This window comes from Branchiostoma belcheri, unplaced genomic scaffold (genome assembly GCF_001625305.1).
Source record: "Branchiostoma belcheri isolate BF01 breed outbred unplaced genomic scaffold, Haploidv18h27 scaffold372, whole genome shotgun sequence".
Lineage (NCBI taxonomy): Eukaryota > Metazoa > Chordata > Leptocardii > Amphioxiformes > Branchiostomatidae > Branchiostoma > Branchiostoma belcheri.
Genome location: NW_017803990.1, coordinates 13,356 through 38,557, shown reverse-complemented (window position 1 = coordinate 38,557; position 25,202 = coordinate 13,356). Strand labels below are relative to the sequence as shown.

Sequence of the window (25,202 nt, the reverse complement as noted above, 5' to 3'; positions counted from 1 at the left end):
GTCTTTTTGTCAGCGGGGCCCGGGTGGAATTTAACTCAGAATTAAATTCTTATCGGGGCCCCGACGGGACCAAAAAATAGCCCGGTACCCGCAGGGTCGCCCCGCGGGGCCACGTCGGGGTCCCGCCCGAAAGTAGGAAAAAAACAGCCCGGGAACTACCCGCCAGGGCCCCTTTTCCCAATTGGGACCTTAGCTTTACCGGTCACAAACCGTAGAGGTACAGAGGAACCTACGAAGGACCGGTTGAAGCTATTAAAAATGTATGCTTTAATGTTACTTCCTAATGTTATAAATGTGCCATAATCGTATCAGTCTAAATTTTGCAATCACAGCCGTGTTTTTGCAGTGTCACGTCTGCTAGTTGTTGTACTAGTACCCAGTCTCTATTTTTTTTCTGTACGAGACTTGTATGTACTTCGTGTTCTGTATATGTATGTTTAGTAAACTTTCCCCTATTTCTGTTCGGAATTCTTGGTATCTTTCAAGCAGACTTTTTCTAGATTTCTATAACTTTTTCTATGTTATTCTGGTGTTCTTGGATCTCGCTATGTTGTCGTCATGTCCCAGGGTATTTCCTTATTGTGGTTCTAAATGGGACATCACTATGTGTGCTATTTATCACCGACAAAGATTCAGTCCTATAATTACTGCCATGGAGGAACGGTTCTACTAACCCTAACACATGTATCACTCGCAGTGGTTTTGGGAAATTTTGGTGAGTTCGCTTTTACGATAAGAATTACAAATTATTGTTTACGGATTCGATGGCCGGGCAGAGTATCCATCTTAGTCAACGTCATAGTCAGCGTGACTTGAACGTTTTATTTGTGTGATGTTAGAAATTAAGTTCTTGGTTGTGTCTTCAAAGTTCCGGTGTCAGAATTTGGGTGTTGTTATATCATGACTGATCGATACATCATTGTGGATCACTGACTCGGAGTTAGAGAAAGTTTAAAGTTGCTTGTTGGCTGGTTACCGCACGAGTGGAGAGAAGTTGGAATTTTAGTTTATTACGTATTAAAAATGTGTGCCACTTGACGTTAACTTCCACCGGGATCAAGTTTTTCGGTCTTTACTTGATATTCTCGGACTCCTCTTTCCGACAAAACCCTTGTGTTGAAATGAGTGGCTTTGGGATATTTTGCAGGCCCCAGCCAAACTCTGCTGATATGTCAGATCTTTCCAGCTGGCCTTTCTAATCATTGTCGTCCTGTAACTGACCCGGTAAAATACCCCTGGGCGGGCGGGCAGTGCTGACTTCACTCATCTTGTTCTTTGTGTGGTTTATTCCGTCCATTTTGCTTGCAGAATTTGGTCAGTATTTCATTACAGATCCAGCTGGTTGTCTTTATCAGGTATCGACGATCAGTGTTTTAGTGAATTGTTTTTAATAGCTGCTCGTTTTCAGCTGCTGGTTTATGTAAAGTTTGAGCCACCTGACGCCAAGTTCCGCCGGGGTTTTCCGGTCTTACCCTCAATTCTCTACGTCAAGGCTCTACTGTCCAGTAACCCCGGGTGTTGGTTTTCTTGTCTTTCCAGTAAATCTCAGACATGCAGCGAGGGATACCCTACTGTTCTACACTGAACACCGGTGCTGGCATATAAGGTTATGCCCTGTCCGCGCTAAACTGCCCGCACCTGCCAACGACTCGGGGTTCCGAACAGTGGAGACCATCTCAGTGCACGGAGAAGGTTTCAGTACGTCATATACTCATCTCTAGGTCAACGCCATTTTGGTTTTAACAATAATACTATTCACACAATTGCAAGTTGATATTATTTCCGCGTATTCTGTACATATGTGTAGTTTACCTGCTGACATCCCGACATAATAAGGTCCAAGTTTCACATCGTGGTCACGCTGAACGCTGAAGAACTATGCTGAATAACGCGACCCTAGCTAGCATGCAACAAACTTCACTAACCTGTACTACATTGTTTCTTTCAGCTCTACATGACGACAAACACAACAGTTACTCAAGAATACAATCAAAAAGTGGAAACAAAATACCAGGTGAGTGCCTAACCATCCTTATTTTATGCAATAGTGTTCATAATCACGATGGTTAAGCAATGTTCGCATCTCTATATAGTACTTCTTTCACAATAAGCTGTGTGACTTTTGAAATACGGTAACATGTTTACTATGATGTCATTGCTGGGAAAACAGTGTAGCCTGGGTGCCAGGCCCTGTGACACGATACTCCATTCAGTCGGGGAAACCACACGCCCGGAACCCAGAATAGATACTCTAGATAAATTGAAGAAGGATGCAAGCTCCGAAACTGGGGCGTGTTGGGCGATATAGATGCCCGATCGAGAGACTCAGAAAAAAACACTTTCTTTCTCCTAAGCGAGGAGGTAAGCTCCTTGTTCTAAGTGCTAGGGTCTGGCACATATGCTAGTCATAATGAAATTATATATATTACCTGGCAGCAGAAAATCTCACACAGCATGTTTACTTCATGATGTCGCAAATTTCATTGCCAGAAAAGGGTGTATTTAATTTATGTGTCCGCTTTGCATATTTACATTCATGTGTAAAACTTGACCACAAATCATGTTAATTTAAGTTATTCATAGCTGGCCAAAGTTGACATAGATTCATTTATGCTCTTTTCTCTCTTTATACCCACAGGTAAAATTCGCCATGCCCACCCTGAAGTACAGACTACAGCAGGAATTCACTGGCCAGCATGAAACCCAGTCGTGGAAGGATTGTGGTGTGCATTCATGTTTTTCACGCAAGAAAATTGAAAAACAAGCATTGAATGCAACAGCATCGTGAAAGCAAAGAAAAATAAAAAATAAAAAAAGCAAGACTGACACAAACATACATGATAGGAAACACACAAGTGAATAAAATTCCTTACACAAAACATCACTGTTACACACAGTAAAGTTATAAAAAACGACCAGCATCATATAATTGAAACTAAAAACATAATTGAAGCATTATAAGCTTGAATGTCGCTCCTTGTTCTTTCTTATGAGCAAGAAAATTTGTTCTCTCTTGATAGGAGAAAACATATTTGAAATATCAATAAAGATAATCATAAATATTCTGTGTGCAAAAAGGCACAGTTTACCCGAAAAGGTGCTTTTTGCATGCATGGTAACATAGGCCTTTCCTGCTGGGTCCGAAAACATAAGGCCGGAGGCTACCTCAAAACCAATTCCCCAGGGAATGCATTCGTAAAATTTTCTAAATTCTTTCAGCTTGATCGTAATATACTGTAAAAATGCCTCCGCCCCTGAGGCGTCGCCAAAAACAAGAGAGTGTACAAACACAAGAACGACTTGCTACTACTACACGTACATGTACTAGCATATGCGTATGAAGGGGGGGCTGTGAGTCATGTGCACATGTCAAGATCTAGGATGGGAGTTGGCTAGTAGGGGGAAACGGGGTCGGGGGTCGGTCGGGGGTGGATGGGACGGAAAAACAAGTCGAGGGGAGGGCATGAGAGGTAGGGTCCGAGGTAAGGATCAGATACAACGTGGACGCACCAGACATGTAGTGAGAAACCAATCAAACAGTCAGGACAGCCCATCAGACAACAAATGCTGGAAGAGTGAGTGTAGAAAACTGTGAATCACGTGGGAGTAGGGCAGTTAGCACATTAATAACTGACCTAGCCAACCAGTCTATCAACCAAAAACCAAAACAAAACAAACAAAACGAGGAGGTTGTAACCGATCAAGGATGGGTACTATATACGGGAAGAAAGTCAGGAAGTTTGTTGGTTAATCACGAGGATGTAGCCTGGAATCCTGAAGGCAGAGCGGAGGGACGGAGCGGAGACACAGCGTTCACGGATAGATTCCAGGCTAGAGGGTTTGGGGTGGAAGGGGATATTACGTTCATAACATCACAACGTTCCCACGGGTGGGTGATCTGGAAGAGAAAGGCTAGGCGGTCAACTGTAACAGGCAGGAAGAGGGTATAGCCTGGCTGTCATTAACGCAGCGGGAGGTGAGGAAGTGCGCTGTCCTCGAGTGACACCTCGTGGTACAGAGAAGGTTGAGCCACGAATGACCCTTACGAGGGTTAGGGAGGAAGGGTCAGAGGCTAAAGGGGCGGAATAATTAGTATCAGGGTAGGGGTCACGTGATTGTCTGTTCAGTCGACGGGAAACGAGATTTCTTGTTTCGATAAGTGCGCTGGGTTCTTTAGCCTGCGTGGGGTGAATAAAAGAATACAGTGTAACAAGAAACAAGTCTTCTATTTGTCATAGAAATAAGTCAGCAAAACAGCAGAAGTCGCCCAATAGTCTAACAGCCCATGCAAATATCCACTGTGCCTTGATGCCATCGAACAACCGGTTTTTCATCTGAGCTAGCTGGAACCGGTCGTTGTCTACTTCTTTGATATCAGTGACATCGCTCGACTGCAGTGTCTGATTTTCACAACGACAAAAGCTATCTTGTCGCTCAGCTGTACTTAGGAAGAAAAATGTATTACGGACGTTTTTTGACGGCTGTCAGCCGAGCAAGGAGCAGTGCGTTTTTGAACAGCTTGCGTGAGTAACGACAACATTAATTGATGATTGTGTAGACAATTTATGTAAGATGAGCGCGTCGTATTGTGTTGTTTCATAACGTTAGTTGAAATTTCCACTGTCTTGAGATCGACATCCGACCCGTTCGTAACATCTGCCAGTGCCGCTGAGTGTCAACTTTCAAAGGCTTCTGGTTGTCAAGAACAAAACTACCTACAATGTAAGCAGATCCTGGGACAGTGAGTTCTTGAGCATCGGCAATATTGAAAATATCAAAAGGTTACTACGAGTAGACTTTTCGTCCGTTAGTCCTCTAGTTCTTTATGGAAAAGCGGAGGAAATGTTTGAAAAGCGGAGCCGAATGATTTTTGATTCAACAGAAAAGGGGGCCGCGTCGCTAATTTCCGTCTCGTAAACGGTCGATGTCATTAGAAACGGTCGATGCCATATCGTATCAGCACGGTCTATCCGTATCGTGATGTTTCGTGGCGTAGAGGTTAGGATATAGGTTAGGGTTTTGGAGCTACACTTTTGGACCCGGGTTCGAATACGAGCTTGTGCTCTTTGTTTTACTAATATTTACAATTTTACATGACCCTCCCTTATATTTGCAATTAGAATATTGCTTTTTATAGCATATGCTACTTTTTAGTCGTTTTTGGACGCTTGAATATGGCATTGACCATTCAGCAAAATGACATCGACCGTTTCAAATGGCATCGACCGTTTACGAGACGGAAAATAGCGGCGGGATCGATTTTTCGTCACGTAAAAAAAATGCATTTGTCGTCGTAAATACGGTGCGTTTTTCGCGAGGCAAGATTAGTTGTACATTAGAGAGACCCAAAATTAATCTTGTTCGTGTCAAACATATATTGGGAGTGATTAAGCGCAATCTATGGTCATGTCGAACAAGTGTAAAATAACGTGACTGAAGTGTCCCCGGCATATGGCAGAAACGTCCACCGCATGTGGCCGAAGTGTCCTAAAATGTCCATGGCCGAAGCGTCCATGGGCCGAGATGTCCTACTTCCGTGTAGAATTACTTCATAAACGCCACTTGTAAGACCAAGGACATTCTATGATGGAAGCTCCTTGGAAAGACCATTAATTTAGAATAGGGGACAGCCCACTAATTCCAGCCCCTATTGAAATATATAGGAAAGGTCTAAGAACTGAGCTGTCAACAATCACCTACTTGAGTGTTCAACCATTGCAAACACACATTGACAGGGTAGTCCAACTTCAAAATTATCCATTTAGTCCAAAAATTTCACTTTTTGATCAGCGAGACATAGCAAGTCAAATGCAAACACTGGCAACATGACCTCTGACCCCATTGAAGATCACCAAAACACAAGAAGATGGGATTAATTTTAGAATTCTATCAAGCAGCCAAAAAAAACCACTCAAAACCAGTTTTTTTTTCAACTTAATAGAAATAAAAATAACTCTCCAGATGGAAAATGCCAGCATTTGTCCACACATACCAAGAAAAAGGCTGTTTTCAGTTGGTTTGGCTGCACTCAATCAAAGGGGTCTCAAACTGGACCTCCTGCGCCTGCGGGTATGGTGACCTTTGCCCAATATACCTGGCAGTATGGGATCCATATACAAAGATGGACAAAGATGAACTGGAAAGGGTAGAGCTCTCCACGAACAACTATAAGGGGTGCTAGTGCCGGGAAATGAAAACAAATTTACAATTGGGGTCGCTGGAAGAGAGACGTAGAATGTCCAGACTGTGCATGACGTACCGTAAATGACTAATAAACTGGTGGACGTACAGACCACTAAGTATCTGATACCAGCCCAGAAAAGAACAAGAAACAGTCAGGCCTTCAAATATCAGAGTTATCAACCAAGAATTGAGGTGTTCAAAAACTCGTATTTCCCAATAACTATCGTAGAGTGGAACTCGTTGCCACCAAGCACAGTCGAGGCAACATCACTAGAAAGCTTTTAAAACCTAGAATATGCCGCGACAGTATGGGTGGGGCAAATCAATCCCCCATCGTGCATTACCTTCCAGGGAACCTAGCTGAGGTGGGCAGGAAAGAGTTCCTGCAGCCCAGAGGAAAACCCACCCCAACCGCGATACGACTGCATACCCTCTGGATACCAGGGTAGATAGTGGAATGTACTAATTTTTTTTCAGTCGTGGGCAGTTACACCCTCCCCCGACACGGACATGACTAATCGTCGATCTCTGACAGGAAAAAGAGACCGACCTAAACGACCCGTCCCTTGTAATCATGCTTGCCTATCAGAGGACGTGCTGCATAATACCAATGAGCTTGATATGACGTCCTTGATATTATTAAGTGTGGTCAGTGGTGGTGCCGCTCCAATGTACAGTGTATTTTAAAAGTGTGTGCAGTGTTGCCTACCAGACGCCATGTCGGTGGGGCTTGTTTCTGTTGGTATAAGTACTAGTATTCTGTGGCCTTCCTAACGGGTTATGATTATACAGTGTACTTATGATTTATGGATAAAAGAATTCGGCAAAAAAAAGGTTTATAGTATGATGGCCAAGCAAACTCCCCTGGCCAATTACTAGTATTCTCCTATTTGGGTCAAATTCTACTCCTTTTAACCCGCCACGGCGGTCTGTCACTACGGTATTCTTTCCCATTGCTGGGGGCGTGCGATAAAGTATCGGGTTACAAGACGCAATTTTGGGCTAACCGTAAAACATTTGAAAATAAACAAACTAGTATCGAAGGGAAAATTTCGTTGAAATAAAATAAAATTATTGTCTTTACATACATTCAATGATGATTTTTTGCGCTAAATGGATGATTTTTTCGTATTTTGTTAAAAAAAGTCGATAATTTTCGGGATTTCGCAGCGTCATATTTGAGCCAATCACCGAGCAAACCTGGCTACACATATTACGCAATATCACTGATTTTTATATTTTTCGACGACTAGGAATAAGACGAAAAATCGTGCTTTTGGGATTTTTTAATTTCTGACTATAAGTATAGTTTTTGTTGATAAATAGGTAAAAAAATGGATTTTTTTTGCTTTTTTCGCACTCATTTTTCCATAATTCAAAATCAAACGCATTTTTCAAAAATCCCAAAAGCACGATTTTCGGGACAACCGTGACAGTCATTTTGAGCCGTAAATGGGGTATGTTTGACTCTCCACGCTTCCAGGTTTGAACGAGTTTTGCAGACATGTCATATCTCCCAAAAGTGTGCACCATGTTATTCATAAAGGCGTAAAGAATCATTACAGTATTCAAGGTCACCCAAGGATACGACAGTAGCTTCGCTACATGTTACATGTCCACAAAAAATGATAGCGGATATGTACTGTCCTAGAAACTGTTTGTATCTATAGAAAAGTGTTGTTTTTTATCTGTTGCGAGTCACTCAGACAGAAGGGCTTGTTTTGCCGCTTTATTGCAAATGACCGCAGGTGACCCCGAAATGGAACGCGGGTTCTATTCAAATTGCCCAGATCGAACACGATCGAACACTGTTCGGATTCTATGAAATGTGGGAACTTTGCAGCCCAGATTTTACCACCGTGTTGCTACTTACTGTTAGTCTGGCGGAGACTAGGCTCAAGGCTCTGCGTTTCTGCGTCTCATACTGACTGTTAGGCGACCTGTAAGTTATATAATCATGATATAAAGTATCGAACCCCCCTAGAGCGATGAGGCAAGGACTACTTTAAAGAGTAAATGGCCGTTAAATGCAGTCAGTGACCGCCTAATTTGATGGTCATCCTGAACTTAATAAATTTATGCAGTACTTTTGTAGTATGTACGTAGCCTGACTTACCGACAGAAAGTATTTATCGTTATATGCTTTGTACACCATGGTTGTTGACATGGTATTTGCAAAACAAACTACTAGTAAATAGCGTAACACGTATTTTGTGTTTATGAACCGAAGAAAAGGTGCAGAAAGATACAAAAGTCCTCTGGCTGACAAAATGACAATTTGTCTCTTACAGTTGACATCCAGCAGCGAGCAGTTCCGGGGTCGCTGATCGCCCTGTCCACAGGCATGCCCAACACCTCCTGCTTCCCACTGTCTTATGCACACCTCTACACCAGGTGGGTTGAACTGTTATCTAAAGCTACTACAGTCAAATGTGCCCAATTAGGCCAGCTAGGGGACCGAGGTCTTCTTGGGCAGTTGGCTTTCTTGAAGTCTCCATATTTTTTTTCAGCTAGTGCAAGCATTAATTTACCTGCCCGAGTAAGTCACCCTAGCCTGGTGTCCAGCCTTGTTAGCTTTAGTCCGCTCCCCAAGATCCGCCTCCCGCCAACATCAGGGAGCGGACTAAAGCTAAGTCATTCAGTGTACTACACGGTCTTCTTGGACAGGTGGCCTTCTTGGGCAAGTTAGAAAAAAAAACTTAGGATCAGGAAAATGTAGTTGTTATGACAAGGTGGCCAGCTTGAAGAAGTGGCTACTTTGGACGGACAGGTTTGACTGTACGAGGAGTGTTCAAAAATTTCTCGGCCTCACCTAGAAAATAAAGGTCAAACTCCTATTCTTTGGTATAGCTGTATACTATGACGTCTTACATCACTGCACACAAAAATTCAAATTTTTGTATTTATTAATGAGCACGTGACGCCCCGTGAAAATGGGGTGGGTGAGGGCAAATCACAAAATGGCCGCAACAGAAGCGTGTGCTGTGATCAAGTATATCGATAAAACAGGATGTCTCCTAAGGACATACATGAAGACATGGTCAAGACACTTGGTGATGACTCCCCTTCTTATTTAAATATAAAAAACGGGGTTACTAGCTACAATCGCGGCAAGGAGAGCACAAAAGATGAACATAGGTCAGGATGCCACAAATCAGCACCACGGACAATCCAGTTGAGGCCATCCATCACATGGTAGTGAATGACAGATGTGAGACTGTCCAACATGTAGCAGGTTCTTTGGCCTGTGTTATGACTCAGTTCACAATATTTTGTCGAACATCCTGGGGATGAACAAACTGTCTGCATGGTGGGTGCCTCGAATGTTTTTTGAACATCATAACTTAAACAGGCTTGACATTTCAAGGAACGAATTCAGTCCAATTCATGCAGTTTCCTCAAAACATTTGTAACCCAAGATGAGCTGGGTTCACCACTTTCACCCCGAATCAAAACAACAGAGCAAACAATGGATGAAGAATTTCCCCCCCCCCCCAAGAAGTTTTAGCGAGTTTCGTCCGTTGACAGGGTTTTTGCCTCTGTTTTCTGGGACAGTAAGGACGTAATCATGATTGACTACATGCGAAGGGGTTAAAGCATCAATGGGGAGTACTATAAAACAGAATTACATTTGAGGGCAACGATCAAAGAGAAAAGGAGCGGAAAGCTCCGAGCTGGCGTGATGAAAATGCACCTAGCATAGATTCTACGCTAATGTAAGGTATCAGTGAAAACATTACAGGCTGCAATTCATAGTTGTTATCCACGAAAATAAGCCATTGTTATATGTGAAATTGTAACTACCCAGTCCGAGTACACAAGTTTTGGCGCGATTCACACGGCCGTAATCGGATTAATGTAAACACTTGTATCATATGCTAATAGGCGCCAATTATAAACACCTGGGTCTGCTGTGACTCGGCGATGATCTAATTATCACCATACTGTATCATATCATGTATTGTACGCTTGACTGTACTTACTACATGTAATAGGAATTCCTGGAGTCCTTATCAAGATGACAATTGTAGAGAAATTGTTAGTCACTCTTCAGTTCTTCGCGGTAATTACAATAGCCTTGCTACCTAAAGCCATCAGCGCACATGAATCCTGTCAAGTGGAGTCACTGGACTGGTGGCAGATTGCGTCACACCGACCGTCATCCCTCGCTCTAACTGGAATCCACACCGTCAGCAACATTGTAACATCCTCATGCAACACTGATGGCAGGGACAACAACCTAACAAATCATCATTTGAAAAGTGTATCGACACTTCTGGCGACACTAGCCCTGCTGCTATCTGGAGACGTTCACATGAACCCCGGACCTATAGACTTGAATTTAGCACGCAAAGGACTGCACGTGGGACACATCAATGTTAATAGCATACGTAATAAGGTTAATGAGATCGCTAATGTATTAAACACAAACAATCTACACATCCTCGCTATTTCAGAAACACACCTAGATAATACTGTATATGATGGCACACTTAATGTTGGTGACTTCTCTATACTACGCAAAGACCGAAATAACAAAGGAGGGGGGGGGTTGCTATTTACATAAAAGACAACATTCCTTACAAAAGGCGAACTGACCTGGAAACCCCAGACATTGAAATCATTTGGGCACAGGTATACATTCCATTCACAAAGCCAATATTAGTAGGATGTCTATACAGGCCACCTAGTGCCAAAATAGATTACCTACACAAAATGATACAGGTAGTTGACACGGTGACAAAAACAGATCATGAGGTAATGATACTAGGCGATTTTAATATAAACTGGACAAACGAGAACTGCACTCTAAGAGACAAACTAGACACAGAGTCGACAGCAATGAATCTTAAACAACTAGTAAAACAGGCAACTAGAATAGTTAAGACATCCAGCGGTCAAATAAGCTCGTGTTGTATAGATCTGATTTTTTCTAACAGACCTGACAAATTCTCAAGCACAATGTCCGTCCCACTTGGATGCACAGACCATAATCTTGTACACACAACACGTAAAACAAAAGTTACTGTACCAAAAAGACAACCGAAAATCTTACTGAAACGTTCGTACAGAAGATTTGACAAAGACGAATTCCTAAAAGATATTGAGTCCGTGCCGTGGCATCCGGTGTACAACAAAGACAACGTGGAAGATGCATTAGAATGCTTCATGACTCTCTTTACACATATATGTGACAAGCATGCCCCTGTTCAGAAATGTTCTGTGAGGGCGTCGCCCGCCCAGTGGGTAGACGGCGACCTCCGTGAACTCATTAAACAGCGAGACAATGCAAAGCGTGAAGCACATGCATCTGGCCTGGCGTCGGACTACAAGATCTATACTAGGCTAAGAAATTTAGTAGTAAACGAAAACAGAAAGAACTAGAAAGGCCGACATTTGCTTTGGAGCAAATACAGCGATGGGTTCACCACATTTTACGACATGGCAGGGAAAGAATGAGAAACACAAGGGAAAACAATGATTTACATTGATATAACTATAATATGAAGTAACATACAACTAAAACAACAGTTGGATAGCTATTCCCTACTTTATTGGTTAGGATTTTTAATTGCATAATGCAAACTGTTGATTTTCAAAAAAAAAAACGTTCATGCCCCGCATTCCAATGCTGGAGCAGAAAAGCTTGAAATACCTACCAAAACACTTGAATAAAGACAAACTGTCAGTATGGAAATGCTCTGTGCAGGTGTTAATCAAGTTAAATCCCAACAGCCAATCAGCAAGAAATGCTCTGTGCAGGTGGAAATGCTCTGTGCAGGTGTTAATCAAGTTAAATCCCAACAGCCAATCAGCAAGAAGTATAGAGGAAAGCTGCATGCCTATTGGTTGATGCCCTGCATTCCATTGTGATGACTCATGCCCAGACGTGGTAAACAAGGCACACTAACACAGTAATACATTTGCTATAACACAGCCAAAAAACTCAAATAAAACCATTCTAAAAGCCTGTATCACAATAATTTAAAAAACGCCTAGGGGTATTTGCCCACTGTACCTCCATACCAAATTTCAGGACCTTAGGCCCTAAAATGAAGAAGCTGAATCCATTTAAAGATATGGCAGGAGGAGGAGGAGGAGGAGAAGGAGAAGAAACATCAGAAAAAGCAATATGGTTCACCACACAAATACAGACATGCAAAGCATAAGAGTAATAAGGTAAACTAAAGTAAGCCGCATTATAACTAAATCATAAAATATGTAACAAATATATAACAGTATATGCAGGTAAGTGATAAGTGAATAAGTAGGCATTCCAAGTCAAACAACAAACTGGTAGGATAAGAAATTGATGGTTACTCAAATCTTTCCGTTTCTTTTATAAACAATTGAACACATTGTAAGAGTTTAGCGTTGTTAGAAGCCGACAGAGAAGAGGAACCTCTAAGCAGTAATTGTACTAGGCGATTATCGGGAAGGTTTTGGATGTTGATGGCAAATCCTACAAGTTCGGTTAAATTGCTGAAGAGGGAGACACGATATTGAGTAAACTTTGGGCAGTGCAGAAGATAATGATGAATACTTTCACAGGGGTGGCCACAAGTACAAGCAGAACTAGATACCAGGTTTCGAGAGTACAGATTAGAGTTTAGACTATGAGTACCAAGTCAAAAACGAGTGAGAAGAGAGCAGGTGTACCGGGGACCTATACTGAAGTATGAAACAGGGACAGGGCGCACAGATTTGATCATTTTTTTTCTTAAAGCGTGGGAAACTCAGTGAGCGGTCTGCTAAGGTAAGGTTGTTCCAGTGATACGTTGCATAGGGAATGAATGATTTTTTAAAGCGGGTTGTGGTACATTTTGGCAACTGAAGATTTAGTTTATTAAGAAGGTCGTAAGTAGAGACGTCTGATACTAGGGGCGGTATTAAATCTCTTAAGTATTGACGAGTGTGACCGTAGATGATTTTATAGAATAAAATAAGAGACTGAACATGGCGGCGATCAGACATTTGTTCCCATCCTAGTTCACTAAGTAGAGAAAGTCATCTGATATAGCGGAGTACTTCAATGACTATTTCATAGATAAAATTGAAAATCTCACAAAGGACCTTCATCCTGACATAGACAAGTTAACAGCTCCCATTGAAGAAAACATCATGGCCCATAAGAACTGTACTTTCAAATTTAACGAAACAACAGTTGCACAGGTATGTGGATTGTTGAAAACATTGCCATCCGGAAATGCTACAGGCCATGATAATATAGATAACACATTGTTGAGACTATGTGCAGATCATATTGCTAGTCCACTATGTTACATCTTTAACTGTTCCATTAGGCATAGTATATTCCCCTCACAATGGAAAATAGCCAAGGTCCTACCTCTGATAAAGAATAAATCCGCACCACTAAATCCGTTACCAGCAATCAGTAAGGTCATGGAGAGGGTATGTCAGAAACAAATACAAACTTACCTGATTTCCAACGAAATCATTTCTGAGAACCAGCGTGCGTATAAAAAATCACACTCTACAGCCAGCGCGCTCATTCAAATGTCTGACCACTGGTTGGAAGAAGTAGACAAGGGGAATTTGGTCGGAGCCATTATGCTAGATTTCAGCGCGGCGTTCGATGTCATAAACCATGACATCTGTTTGGCAAAACTGCAAAGCTACGGTTTTGAACAACCTGCTATCAACTGGATTAGCAGCTATCTTAAAAACAGGAAACAATCTGTATTTGTAAATGGTAGCTTTTCATCTTACAGAGAAACCAAGTGCGGTGTGCCCCAGGGCAGCTGCCTTGGTCCATTGCTATTTTCCATATTTGCAAACGACCTACCCACAATAACAAAGAATAGCATGTTAGTAATGTATGCAGATGACTCCACTCCGTCAGCATCGGCTCCTACTGTGGCTCAGTTGCAAAACAAGCTGCAGTCGGACTTGGAGCGAATTTGGGAGTGGGTGACAATAAATCAACTTGTACTTAACATTGGGAAAACAAAAGCAATACTGATGGGAACACAACAAAAACTAAAGCAGAGTCCAAAATTGCAACTAAGCATTGAAGGGACCAACATTTCACAGGTGGAACACACAGAACTGCTAGGCTTTACTATTGACCAACATCTCTCTTGGGCTTTGCACGCTGACAAAACAAAACTGAAAATGGCAGGTATTATTGCAACAATAAGAAGACACAAGACCTACTTTACCAAAAATGTTTTAAGAACAGTAATACAAACCCTCGTCTTATCACATCTTGACTACTGCTCCACACTATTGTCGTCAGCACCACAGACGCACATAGATAGACTACAATTAATCCAAAATCGTGCAGCTCGTTTAGCCACAAACGCCACTTTTGAAGACAGACTTGACAACCTATACACTCAGTTGAACTGGCAAACAGTGAAAGAAAGACTTTTCTGTAATACATTGTGTACATTTCACAAAATAGTCACTACAAAGCAACCAAAATGTATCTTCAAAGAACTGCAGCGAATTGAATCGACACATGATCACAACACAAGACTGTTTTAGAGAAGGGCGTTTGTTCAAGGCAAACCCAAGACCAAAGCTAAAACAAGAACATTTGTCTACAGAAGTATAAAAACGTACAACACGCTGCCTCCTCACATGCTCACCGAAAACGCACGCACATTTAAAGTAAATATCAGTCAACTATGTAAAAAGTACGAGCACACGTGGTGGTAAGACACATGGAGCACAGGTGTACCTCTGACCTCTCCACAACTTGTATATTTGCTGTTGTTAGAAGTATAAGTAAATTTAATAAGTAGTTACTGTTACTTAGTAATTTTTATTGTTCTTGTTAAGCAATTGTTATGTATAATGTTGTTGAATCTTTTGTAACTATTAAGTTGATAATTGTATGTATTTTATTATGTGAAAGGACTCCAGGAAGATTAGTATACACAGCTTGTATAACTAATGGAGATTCCCAATAAACAAACAAACACAACACAGGGGTCAGAGACAGCAGCAAACGAATGTGGGTTTGCAGTCTAACCCCACCCTTCCAATTCACCTGACCTAGCACCCTCGGACTTCTACCTGTTTCCTAAACTCAAGTTCCACTTAGTGGTCAACGTTTTGATGGTAATGATGACGTCATCTATGCGGTATAGGCCTATCTTTGGGGTCCAGATGCAACCTTCTTCCACAAGGGGAAAATAAAGCTGGAACATCACTGGACCAAGTGCATTGCAGTTAGAGAGGACTACATGTATATTATAAAATAGTTCAAGAAAAATTTTACTGCCCTGACGTTTTCTAGGTGAGGCCGAGAACATTTTGAACACCCCTCGTACCAGTATTCCAAGTTCCAACAGTGACCTGGTGATTGTGGGGAAATGTTGCTATAGATGCCGGTTGTATAGGTCTGCTGCATCAGTAGTATGTACTAATATTAAAGCCCCTGTTCAAGTCGTCATGTATCTTGTCCTGAGCAGTGTCAGGGATTGGAAGGAAGAGGGAAGATATTGGATTTCAGTTGATTGACAGGGTTGTGACCAGTGGCAAGGTCTGGGTGGTTGGATGTAGAATGTGGCATGTTGGTGCCATGAATTTCCAACTTCTTGACTGTAATTAAAATTCTATTATGAATTTGTTTTTATATTCCAACATTTCATGACCAAACATGGCGACGGCACATTCAAGTTATATCAACTTATTTTATGCCGCCACCAACACAGAGTACAAATACAGGACAGGACGATACTTATTTTCACCTGAGTTTAGTGAGGAAAGTCGTGTAAAGTGCCTTTCCCAAGATCGGTGTCATGTCAGGACCTCTTCGAAGTCGAGCACTCTGCTGCTACGCCACACGACCCCACACCTCATGAACTTATGTATATTTGATTGACAGGAAGGGGAAGAAGCTAGACTTGTCTCCAGTCTGGATGAACCAGGGTCTGCAGTACACCTCCTCACAAGGGTAGGCCTTTGTGTTATTATTACACTTGCTTGATTCACCAGGTGGCATTCCAAGTTATCTTGGCTGACATTTTTGTTCGTCTGTTTGGATGTGTTTTTAGTAGTACAGTTTCAGCACCTCAAGGACTATTTTTCCATGTACAACATTATACCAATTACGTGTATGCATGGAGGTAGAAGAGAGATACCTCCATGGTGTATGATAAGATGTTGATTTTTATGAGTTACATAGAATTAAATTCCTGCTAGAAATTGATACATGTTCTCTGGCTTTCTTAACCCATTTATAAAGTGATACTGAAGAAGAGTGACGGATGTCCGAGGAAAGTAATTTCCATAATTTATCCAGCTGTAGAATTTCTTTCAATATTGTTTACCTTGATGTCTATAACCTCCATCAATATATGATCCTGTCCTGAATCATTATGTACATCTGCAGGCATCCGGAGATGGTAGAATGGGGGAAGGAGCTTCAGAGGAGAAAACACAACCCTCCCACCGACTACCTGAGCCATGAGGGAAAGATGGACTTGTGTGTAACAGCTGGCAGCCAGGAGGCCATGTGCAAGGTACTCACACAGACTTGCCTCTTGCCTCACATGTTTTCATTGTGCAGTGTGCATTGATAGCATAGATTTCATCTGTGGAAGTTATACTCTGTATATCCGGTATAACCGCCCTTCGGCATAACACGCCAGCTTCGCAGGCACGCCTTGCAGCGGCATACTCACTCCATTCTACCTCCTCTATGAAGGCAGAGTGAAGCTGGTATAGGATCCGCAAATGGAATCCATGGTCTCCAAGCAGATCCTAAGGTGGTGATGCTCTTGTCCAAATGAGTAAACCATCTAAGCTTCATTGGCTACTGTTCACTTCTTTGTTTGACCAATGGTACTGCCTTTCCACCGTAGGATCTGCTGGGATGTTATGGAATCCATGCTAGTGTATACAACATATCCAAGAATGTTGGTCTGTAAAAGTTGTAAAGGAGATGTGCAGTTCTTCATTCCTCGAATTGAACATTTTTAACCAGACTATGGAGATGTTGGTGACTGCTGGTGACAATGTCCTGATTGAAACTCCCGCTTATCCCGGAATACTGTCTATTGTGAGTATTACCATATACTGATATTCATCACACTCAACATCACATTCGACACTCTTCAAATTAGTGTGAAACAGATTTTTGTCATACATAAAGAAAGGCAAAATTATCCTGCTCTTAAAGGAGAAATATAATGTCTCCATCTCAATATAAATGTTAAGAAAAACTTGCATAATTTCACAAGGCAGACTTTTGATGTACCTATGTAGATGTTAAAGTAGTTATCTCTTTGATAAACTTTTTTACTACGACAGAAGTAAAGTTTTTGGTGGCGCTGGTCTAGAGGGAGTTTGTATGTATTTGTTCATCAGCAGCATTGGGACTAGGAGGAGATAGGGTTTCAGTTTATTGGCCTTGAAGGCAGTCTACAAAATATTTTTTGAACCAGGCTGGGCAACCTACAGCAAAATTAGGTTGCCCAACAGAATTTTAGGTTGGCATGACTTTGGAGGGGGGGGGGTTCTTAAAATTCAGGTAGCACAATGGTCTACCTAGGTTCAAAAACAGGTTGCCCCAAGTAAAATTTGGTTGCCCGGGGCAACTGGGCAACTAGGTATTTTTGCACGCTGGAAGGGTAATTGCCCTCGGGTGTCAAGATCTGGTATGAGGGGTATGAGGTTGTCAGGAATGCGCACTGACACTGTAATCATGGTATGAAACTAAATCATTATTTAATAGCTGTAGTAAGTGACGGCGTACAATAGAATTAATAATCCATTCTATATAATACCATTCCAATGCATTCCCAAAAACTCCAAACACTTCCTAGAAAGCTTTACATTTACTGATCTCTGATTTCTTGTTCCTGGTTTTGTAGGCAAAACCGATGGGCTGCAACATCCTTGAGGTGGAGACAGACGAGCATGGGCCAAAGATAAGTTCCCTGCGCAGGATCCTGTCCAACTGGAGCCCTGCAGACAGTTCCAACATGTGTTCAGACATCCCCCGTGTGTTCTACACCACCTCGTCAGGATCTAACCCTACAGGCGTCACCACGTCATTGGAACGGAAGCAGCAAGTGTATCAGGTGCATTATAGCTATATAACTGTATTCTTTTGGGCGGTCCTCTATCCTAGTTACCAAACCTATTTAGTCTGCTACGACTTTCTTCACCGCTGGAGCGAGACTGGTCAGTTACAATAGGTTTAATAACCTGCCTATTCGACCTCGGCAACAAAGGTTGGAAGTGAGCGGGCAGAGATGGGGTTTCAGTTGATTGACTGGGTTGTGGCCCGGTGGTGGGGTAGGATGCAGTATGATGTGCCGGAAATGCATACTATCACAGTATGAAACATTAACAATGCGTGCAATACTGGAGCAAGATATAAAATACAATTGAGTAGTAATCCGTTCTGTGATGTAATTCAATCTGGCATTTATCTTCCCATGTGTGATTAGTGATTTATTCCACAGATAGCCCGCGAGTATGACTTCCTCATCCTGGAGGATGACCCGTACTACTACATCCAGTTCACAGAGGTATGGCCGTCAATGTTTGCTTCTTTTGGGGCCCCAATGTTATATCATATATACCTATCTGTTTTACTATGCTACTTATTGTTAGATATTTGCCATACAATGTACCCTGTACAATTGGCGTGCAGTAAAGTTCTTCTATCAGAACTCTTAACAAGGCGATAAACTTATCTTAAAGGTAACATCTTTCTTGAAGTTATACAGATGATACATGTGACTTGGTGAGCAGTGGATCATTTGTGTTGGTTGCATCAGACTTTCTGCAACGTATGATCCCACTGCATTACGTAACATCACCTAAGCAGTGGATTGCTCCTTTGGACTCCCTGATGTCTTTCCTTAGTAGCAGCAAAACGTCCGGTTTTGAATTCGATACCTTGTGTGCGAGACATCCTAGTTTATTTCACTTTTAATAATTCTGCTTGTTGTAGACTCCTGTGCCCAGCTACCTGTCTATGGACGTTGACGGACGAGTCATCAGATTTGACTCTTTCTCCAAGATTTTATCTGCCGGGTGAGTCTGTAAGATTTGAACTGACAGTAACATTATGTAGGTATGGATGCCTCATCTCAGACGTCCAAGTACTTTTATTGATATTTGCATTTAAAATGTACCCCATTAAGATATCTGTGCTGCAAGATAAATCTGGTAACATTATACTGGTGTGTAAAGAGAAGGGGCCGTTATACTGTCTAATATACAGATACAGATACTGAAAATATAATAATGATATTCACTTAAGTAAAGGTCTTGTCTTTTTCTATCCTGCTACACAGGATGCGTATTGGCTTTGCCACGGGTCCCCAGCCCCTGATAGAGAAGCTGGTGTACCACATGCAGGTCTGCACTCTGCATGCCAACACACTCTCCCAGGTAGGAAACAGCCCTTACTCTCCAATGTAGATGTTTAGTCTGTTTTATATCCTAAACTCTCCTTGGTTTTCTACCTTTTTGAAACGTTTTGGCTGGCTTTCAATTCCCTGGCTTTTCTTTTGCTATATTGGCTAGAAAGTCGAAAAAAATAGAGGTCATCGAAGCTCATCAAAGGTTTGAAATAAAGGCACCTCTGCTAGGAGAGTAAAATCTGATATGGAAATGTTGTATCTTTGTATTTTCCCAGATGATCTGCCTGCGGATTCTGCAGGATTGGGGACAGGAGGGATTTGATGCTCACACGAAGCGGTGTGTCATTGTACTTACTAGTATTACATGTAAGGCCACACCGACTTAATTGTATGGATGACATCCGCGCGCATTGACTTTCGCCTTTTCTAAAAAAACGTCCTCTGAGGCTCTAGCCTAGCTCTGGCCTGGCTCTAGGCCTGGCTTTAGGCCTGGGTAGTCCATGCTAGTTAGCGACAATACGGAAACGGTGGTAACTCTGGAGGATGGCACGCAGGCTATCGAAGGCGAGTTACATGCGTACAGGGCCGATTCACAAGTTCCGCAAAATGCCAGCATGTGGCGGCTTGTCGTATGTACTGCCGCAAATTCACTTTTGTACTGCCGCAAATTCACAACACCTGCTTTGTAGTCCTGTGGTTTAGTAGCATTTTTTATTTTTGGCCGTAATCTTTTTTATTCGCCCGCGCGCACTTATTTGGGGCTCTTCAGAGGAGGTCATCCATAAAATTCAGACGGTGTGGCCTAACCTTCTTCCTGCTGTCTAATTCCACCTGCTTTCTAATGCCATAACCAATACAGATTTTGTTTCAAATGGCTATCTTAGCTTGCTTGGTTGGGAATGTGCAATGAAGAATTACCTCCTTGTACAAGTTTATTGGTGTTTATTTCCATGCAAAGTTGATTTTTAGACTGTACCATCTAACCATCCTTTGCATCATAATTTGTTAAAACTGCTGTAACTATTTAATCATTGTTGTTTGTTACTTAACAGTGTCACAGAGTTCTACCGCAAGCGGAGAGACATCATTGTGGAGTCATGTGACACTTGGTTAAAAGGTATTGGGTCTTCAAATAAACATCATTTGGTGCAGAGAGTAATGTAAATGCATCTACTTCGGAGGTGGTTTTGTAATCCGATGTCTTTTATCATGTACATGTACTTGTGTTCTCTCCTGGAAGACTAGCTGTCACTTATTTATAGGTACACAGCTAAAGGGGAGGTTGAAATTCAATAACTTCTAATTCTATGTACCGGTATATATGTAGAAATAACTTTTTTTGCAGACTATGCAGAGTGGACTGTCCCAGACAGTGGTATGTTCCTGTGGATGAAACTCCTGGGAGTCCAGGATACCGCTGACCTGGTCATGCAGAAAGCTCTGGATGCAGGTACGTTAATTATGGTGAAAACGTTTTTATACCAGAATATGAAACGTAACATTGCTCACATTCTCTGAATTCTAGTCTAGCCTTGATGTTTCTATACATGTATATATTTGCCTACATTGTTAAAGGGATGTTTTTAGCCAAGTTACCAAACCCGGTTACCATAACTATTCTGCCAAATCACTTTCGTCCTACTAAAGTTTCCTAACTCAGCAGCTATAATGTGTTTGTCAACCAGAACAATGGGGTCGTGTGGCGCAACGGTAGCGTCCGCGACTCGGAACCAAGAGGTCCCGGGGTCGAGTCCTGACATGCCACCGATCTTGTGCCCTTGGGAAAGGCACTTTACAGGACTTTCCCCACTAGTTTCAAGTGAAAATGAGTATTATCTGTCCAGTAATCGTTTCTATGTGCGGGACATAACACCAGCAACAGCTGCCTCTGTTCCGCGTGGATTGTATTGTTGCAATCCCAATAAAATCAAATCAAATCAAACCATAACATAATTCAGATAATGTGAGCAACATTTTTTCGGCTTTACATGTTGGATATACAGGACAGTTCAGATGCTTTTAGTTTTATTGTGCATAGTCACTGGTCTGATCCTCAGCTCAAAATTAGACTTGGGAAACATTGTGCCTATCAACTGCATTTTATAAATAAAGATAATATTCTTGGAAGATAATAAAACAGTCATCTACTACAATAATCATGTACATGTAGCAGAATGTTCCAGCATTTTAAGTGTTTAAATGCAATGCCCTGTGTTTATGTTTCAGGTGTGCTGTTTGCTCCTGGCAAAGCGTTTACCGCCAACGACGCAACACCCAGCCCCTACATAAGGGCATCATACTCACAGGCTCCTGAACAGGACATTGATAAGGTATTATTACTGCTCCTTTTTTATGCCTCAAAGATTTTGCTTTCTGTAATGAACAAATTGAAAGCCCTTTGCACAAAAAAGCAGTATAAACAGGTATGATGATTGTATTAAGTTTTAAAAGAATCAGGGCAGGTTTACATTTTGGCATGAATTATAATAGGAAATTCCAGTTCAATACCAAGGCTAAGACACACTTTTTGACCTTTCTATTTTGTCTGGCTTTATACCATTGGATGTCTGTGTCCCTGTCCTGAATGATTTACAGATCTAGCAACACCCATGTGTACTCCTACAGGAAGAGGCTCCCTTTCCTTCTGTAGCGTCTTCTGGTCTCCAGCTTTCGATCTTTCAGATTTGTATCTGTCCTTTGTCTTTTCTTTTTCTTTTGAGTGAGGTTTGGACTTGGGAGTGGAATCTCTTGCTTCATCAGAGAGGCCACGCTATTATCATTAAGTTCCAAGATAGCGAGCTTTTGTAATCCTGAGAACATACTTTCAGTAAAGTGAGAGGGCAGTTCAGTTTTTATGTCATTCAACTGAAGACTTTAATTGGAGAAGAGGGACCCCTACAAATTGCTGAGGAATTACCTGGATAAACTGGTTTCCTGACAGGTCCAGTGTCGTGAGCCTGAGTCCTTACCTCAAGTGCCTGGATTGACTGTGCCTCTTCTGTTTAACCCTGATGAATTTGTGATGCAGCTGGGATGTTTCCTTCACATTTATACCCGACCTTGTTCCTCATTAAGTAAAAAAAAAAACCCTCATAGTTTCTTCATACAGCTTCTTCACTTATCCTCTATTTGAAAAGAGGTTCCACATTTATACCTAATTTGACATGAGGTTCCTAATAAAGTATAAAAAGCGTTTTTCTTACTTGATAAGGGTTATTGTGGGAACTACATGTAAACGTGCCATTCTTCTGTGATCCTTTATTTGAAAAGAGGTTGCGCACTGAAAAAAACAGTTCTTGTGATACAAACCTTCTGTTTTATCTCAGCTTTCTCTTCTTCAAATCCTTTATAGAAAAGAAGTTACATCATTATTTTCAAGTTATTACCTCTTAACTAATAGTGTACAAGCAAAACTGTGCATACATCCTACAAAATTCCAAATAGTTCATGTACACTTAGCCATCTTGTCTACAGTTTGTTCATGATTCCATGATATTACCCAGAAGTATGAAGTGGGAAAATATCACGGTATGGCCCATTCACTCCATTGACAAGTCTGAACCTATATATATGTTATAAGCTGTTTGCTATGCCTGCATGTTACTTTGGTTATATGAAGAGTGTATTACGACCTGCAATGGCCTCTTCTCTCCGAAAGGAGGAGGAGCGCCCGCCTCACAACATTTTTTTTAAAATAGTTCACAACACCGTAGCAATTAATACCCAAATTGGTAGTTTTTTGCAGCCCACACAGGGGCGTACCCGAGGGAGCCATTCTCTCAAATATCGGCCCATTAACGCACGCACTGACACATACAGATTTTCTTTCTTTCCCCGTACCATTCCACAGTGGAACTCCTTACCCGGCCCGGTAGTCATGGCTCCCGATGTTGAGTCGTTCCGGGCCGGGTTGGCTGCCTGCCCGCCTTAGCCTTGACCTCCTCCCCCCTAACGGCACCCCTCGCGGGGTTATCTGGGGGTAATCAAGATGAAGATGAAGTATATAGATAAAACTGTGTTTACATGTACTTCTCACAGGGTATCCAGAGGCTGGCTGCACTGTTGAAGGAAGAGCTAAAGCTTACTGCGTCCGTGTGATGTCAAACAGCCGAACTGCAAACTTGGTCGGGTTAATCTGAATGTCAGAGGTGAAGTCTGTAAATGTTACATTGGGACAGCTAAAGACGTTGTTTTAAACAGGGACAGCTATGTTCTAAAATCCCTTCGTTCCGACAGAGGGTTATGGTTGTCAGAACATACATGTAGGGGTGCCCATATAATTATAGGGGTGTAACCTAAATCATGTCTTACTTCTTTAAGTTTTGTTCATTATTGTATGTTCACATAGAATGATGTTAGTGATATGAAAGCGTAATCATGGAAGCTTCTAAAAGATGACGTAAAAAAAAAACTTTCAGTGTCACTAATCATAGCCAGTACTTGTATTGAGTTAGACTAACCAACATCTATTGCAATTAGGAATGACTGTAGTGCCTTTCAAATTGTTGGTTACTCGCTAGAAGATTAGTACTATCCTAATCAGTGAATATAACCATGACCAGTATTTTACTGTTGATCAGAAAAGACAGTCTTAATCTTTCAACTATGCAAGAGTGGAACTAATTATGTTGGAATATAGGTGTTGAATAGGCAGGGTTTAGATGTAACTAGTTGTTTGATGTACATTTTTGTTATAAAGACATGTACTGTAAACAATGTGTTAAATGAGAAGGGAGCAAATGACAGCTGAGGTAAATTTGGTATATCCTTCTAGTGGTATATCATCATTTAACTGGCAAAGAAAACCTATCATTTATAGAAGTTTACATGCAATACATGCTAAAGGTGCTTGTGTTCAATGATTCTTTAACGTATTCCTAAGGAAGCAAGCTATTTCTTTGCAGAGAAGGCTATTTAAATGAAATAGACAAAGTTTGAAATATCTATGATCCAAATCAATCAAATGGAAATGGCAGCATATCTTATGTGGGAGCAATAGCAATTTAATCAGTTTTCATATACTAGTATTCAATTATACAAAATGAATGAATTCTATATTCTGTGACTATTATGTGGAACTGTCTCTGTCTACAGATTACAGATAATATGGATCCATCTTTGGGATGGTGGGGGGTTATTTCCCGTTTTGTGTAGCAAAGTGAGGAAGTGCTTTATGTGGAATCGGATGTATTTGAATTGGATTTTAGTAAAAACAAACAAGGTGCTGAAAAGAGTTTTTGTGTGGGATATTATGTTTTCAGTTTCAGTTTTATTCAGATCCACAATTAGCCTCATAGGAGGCTATTCTTCCTGTGGTCTGCACATTCATATTTACATACATATATTACAAGCATACAAAACATTGCAAAATTAACAGTACATGGCAAACTTTATACAATTCACTACTTACAATCCAGTACTTTGCTAGTTGCCTATGTTATTCCACAACTGTGACATCCTGTATATAAAGCGTTTTTTTCTGAGAGTTTGGTTTTGGTAGTCTGATTTTGTTTGTGCTGGTTGAACGTGTGCGGTACTTGTGAATCTCAGATTGGAATGTGATTTTGTCGTACAAAGCCTTTGGCTGTTTGGTGAGCATGATAAGTTTAAATGTGACAAGGCTTCTCTGTTGGATTCTGCCCCTGACAGTCAGCCGTCCTAAGG

The 25,202-nt window shown here is 41.5% G+C and overlaps 1 protein-coding gene across 1 annotated transcript; it reads left to right on the top strand.

The window, feature by feature from the left end:
* The first annotated feature begins 4,176 nt into the window (after positions 1–4,176).
* Positions 4,177–24,861, top strand: LOC109476420 (kynurenine/alpha-aminoadipate aminotransferase, mitochondrial-like). The gene is made up of 14 exons (XM_019777354.1): positions 4,177–4,523; positions 8,475–8,577; positions 16,043–16,111; positions 16,550–16,679; positions 17,144–17,218; positions 18,033–18,242; positions 18,630–18,695; positions 19,124–19,206; positions 19,470–19,566; positions 19,814–19,875; positions 20,591–20,655; positions 20,884–20,988; positions 21,765–21,868; positions 23,577–24,861. The coding sequence occupies exons 1-14, from the start codon at positions 4,457–4,459 to the stop codon at positions 23,634–23,636; spliced, it is 1,296 nt and encodes a 431-aa protein (XP_019632913.1). The 5' UTR covers positions 4,177–4,456; the 3' UTR covers positions 23,637–24,861.
* Positions 24,862–25,202: the final 341 nt, after the last annotated feature.

What these genes read in the sequence shown, in the direction of transcription:
- LOC109476420 (XM_019777354.1), top strand. Translation starts at nt 4,457, where the DNA reads ATGTATTACGGACGTTTTTTGACGGCTGTCAGCCGAGCAAGGAGCAGT. An exon ending in ACTACATCCAGTTCACAGAG is followed by an intron (nt 18,696 to 19,123) that starts GTATGGCCGTCA and finishes TGCTTGTTGTAG; the next exon opens with ACTCCTGTGCCCAGCTACCT. An exon ending in GCAGAAAGCTCTGGATGCAG is followed by an intron (nt 20,989 to 21,764) that starts GTACGTTAATTA and finishes TTTATGTTTCAG; the next exon opens with GTGTGCTGTTTGCTCCTGGC.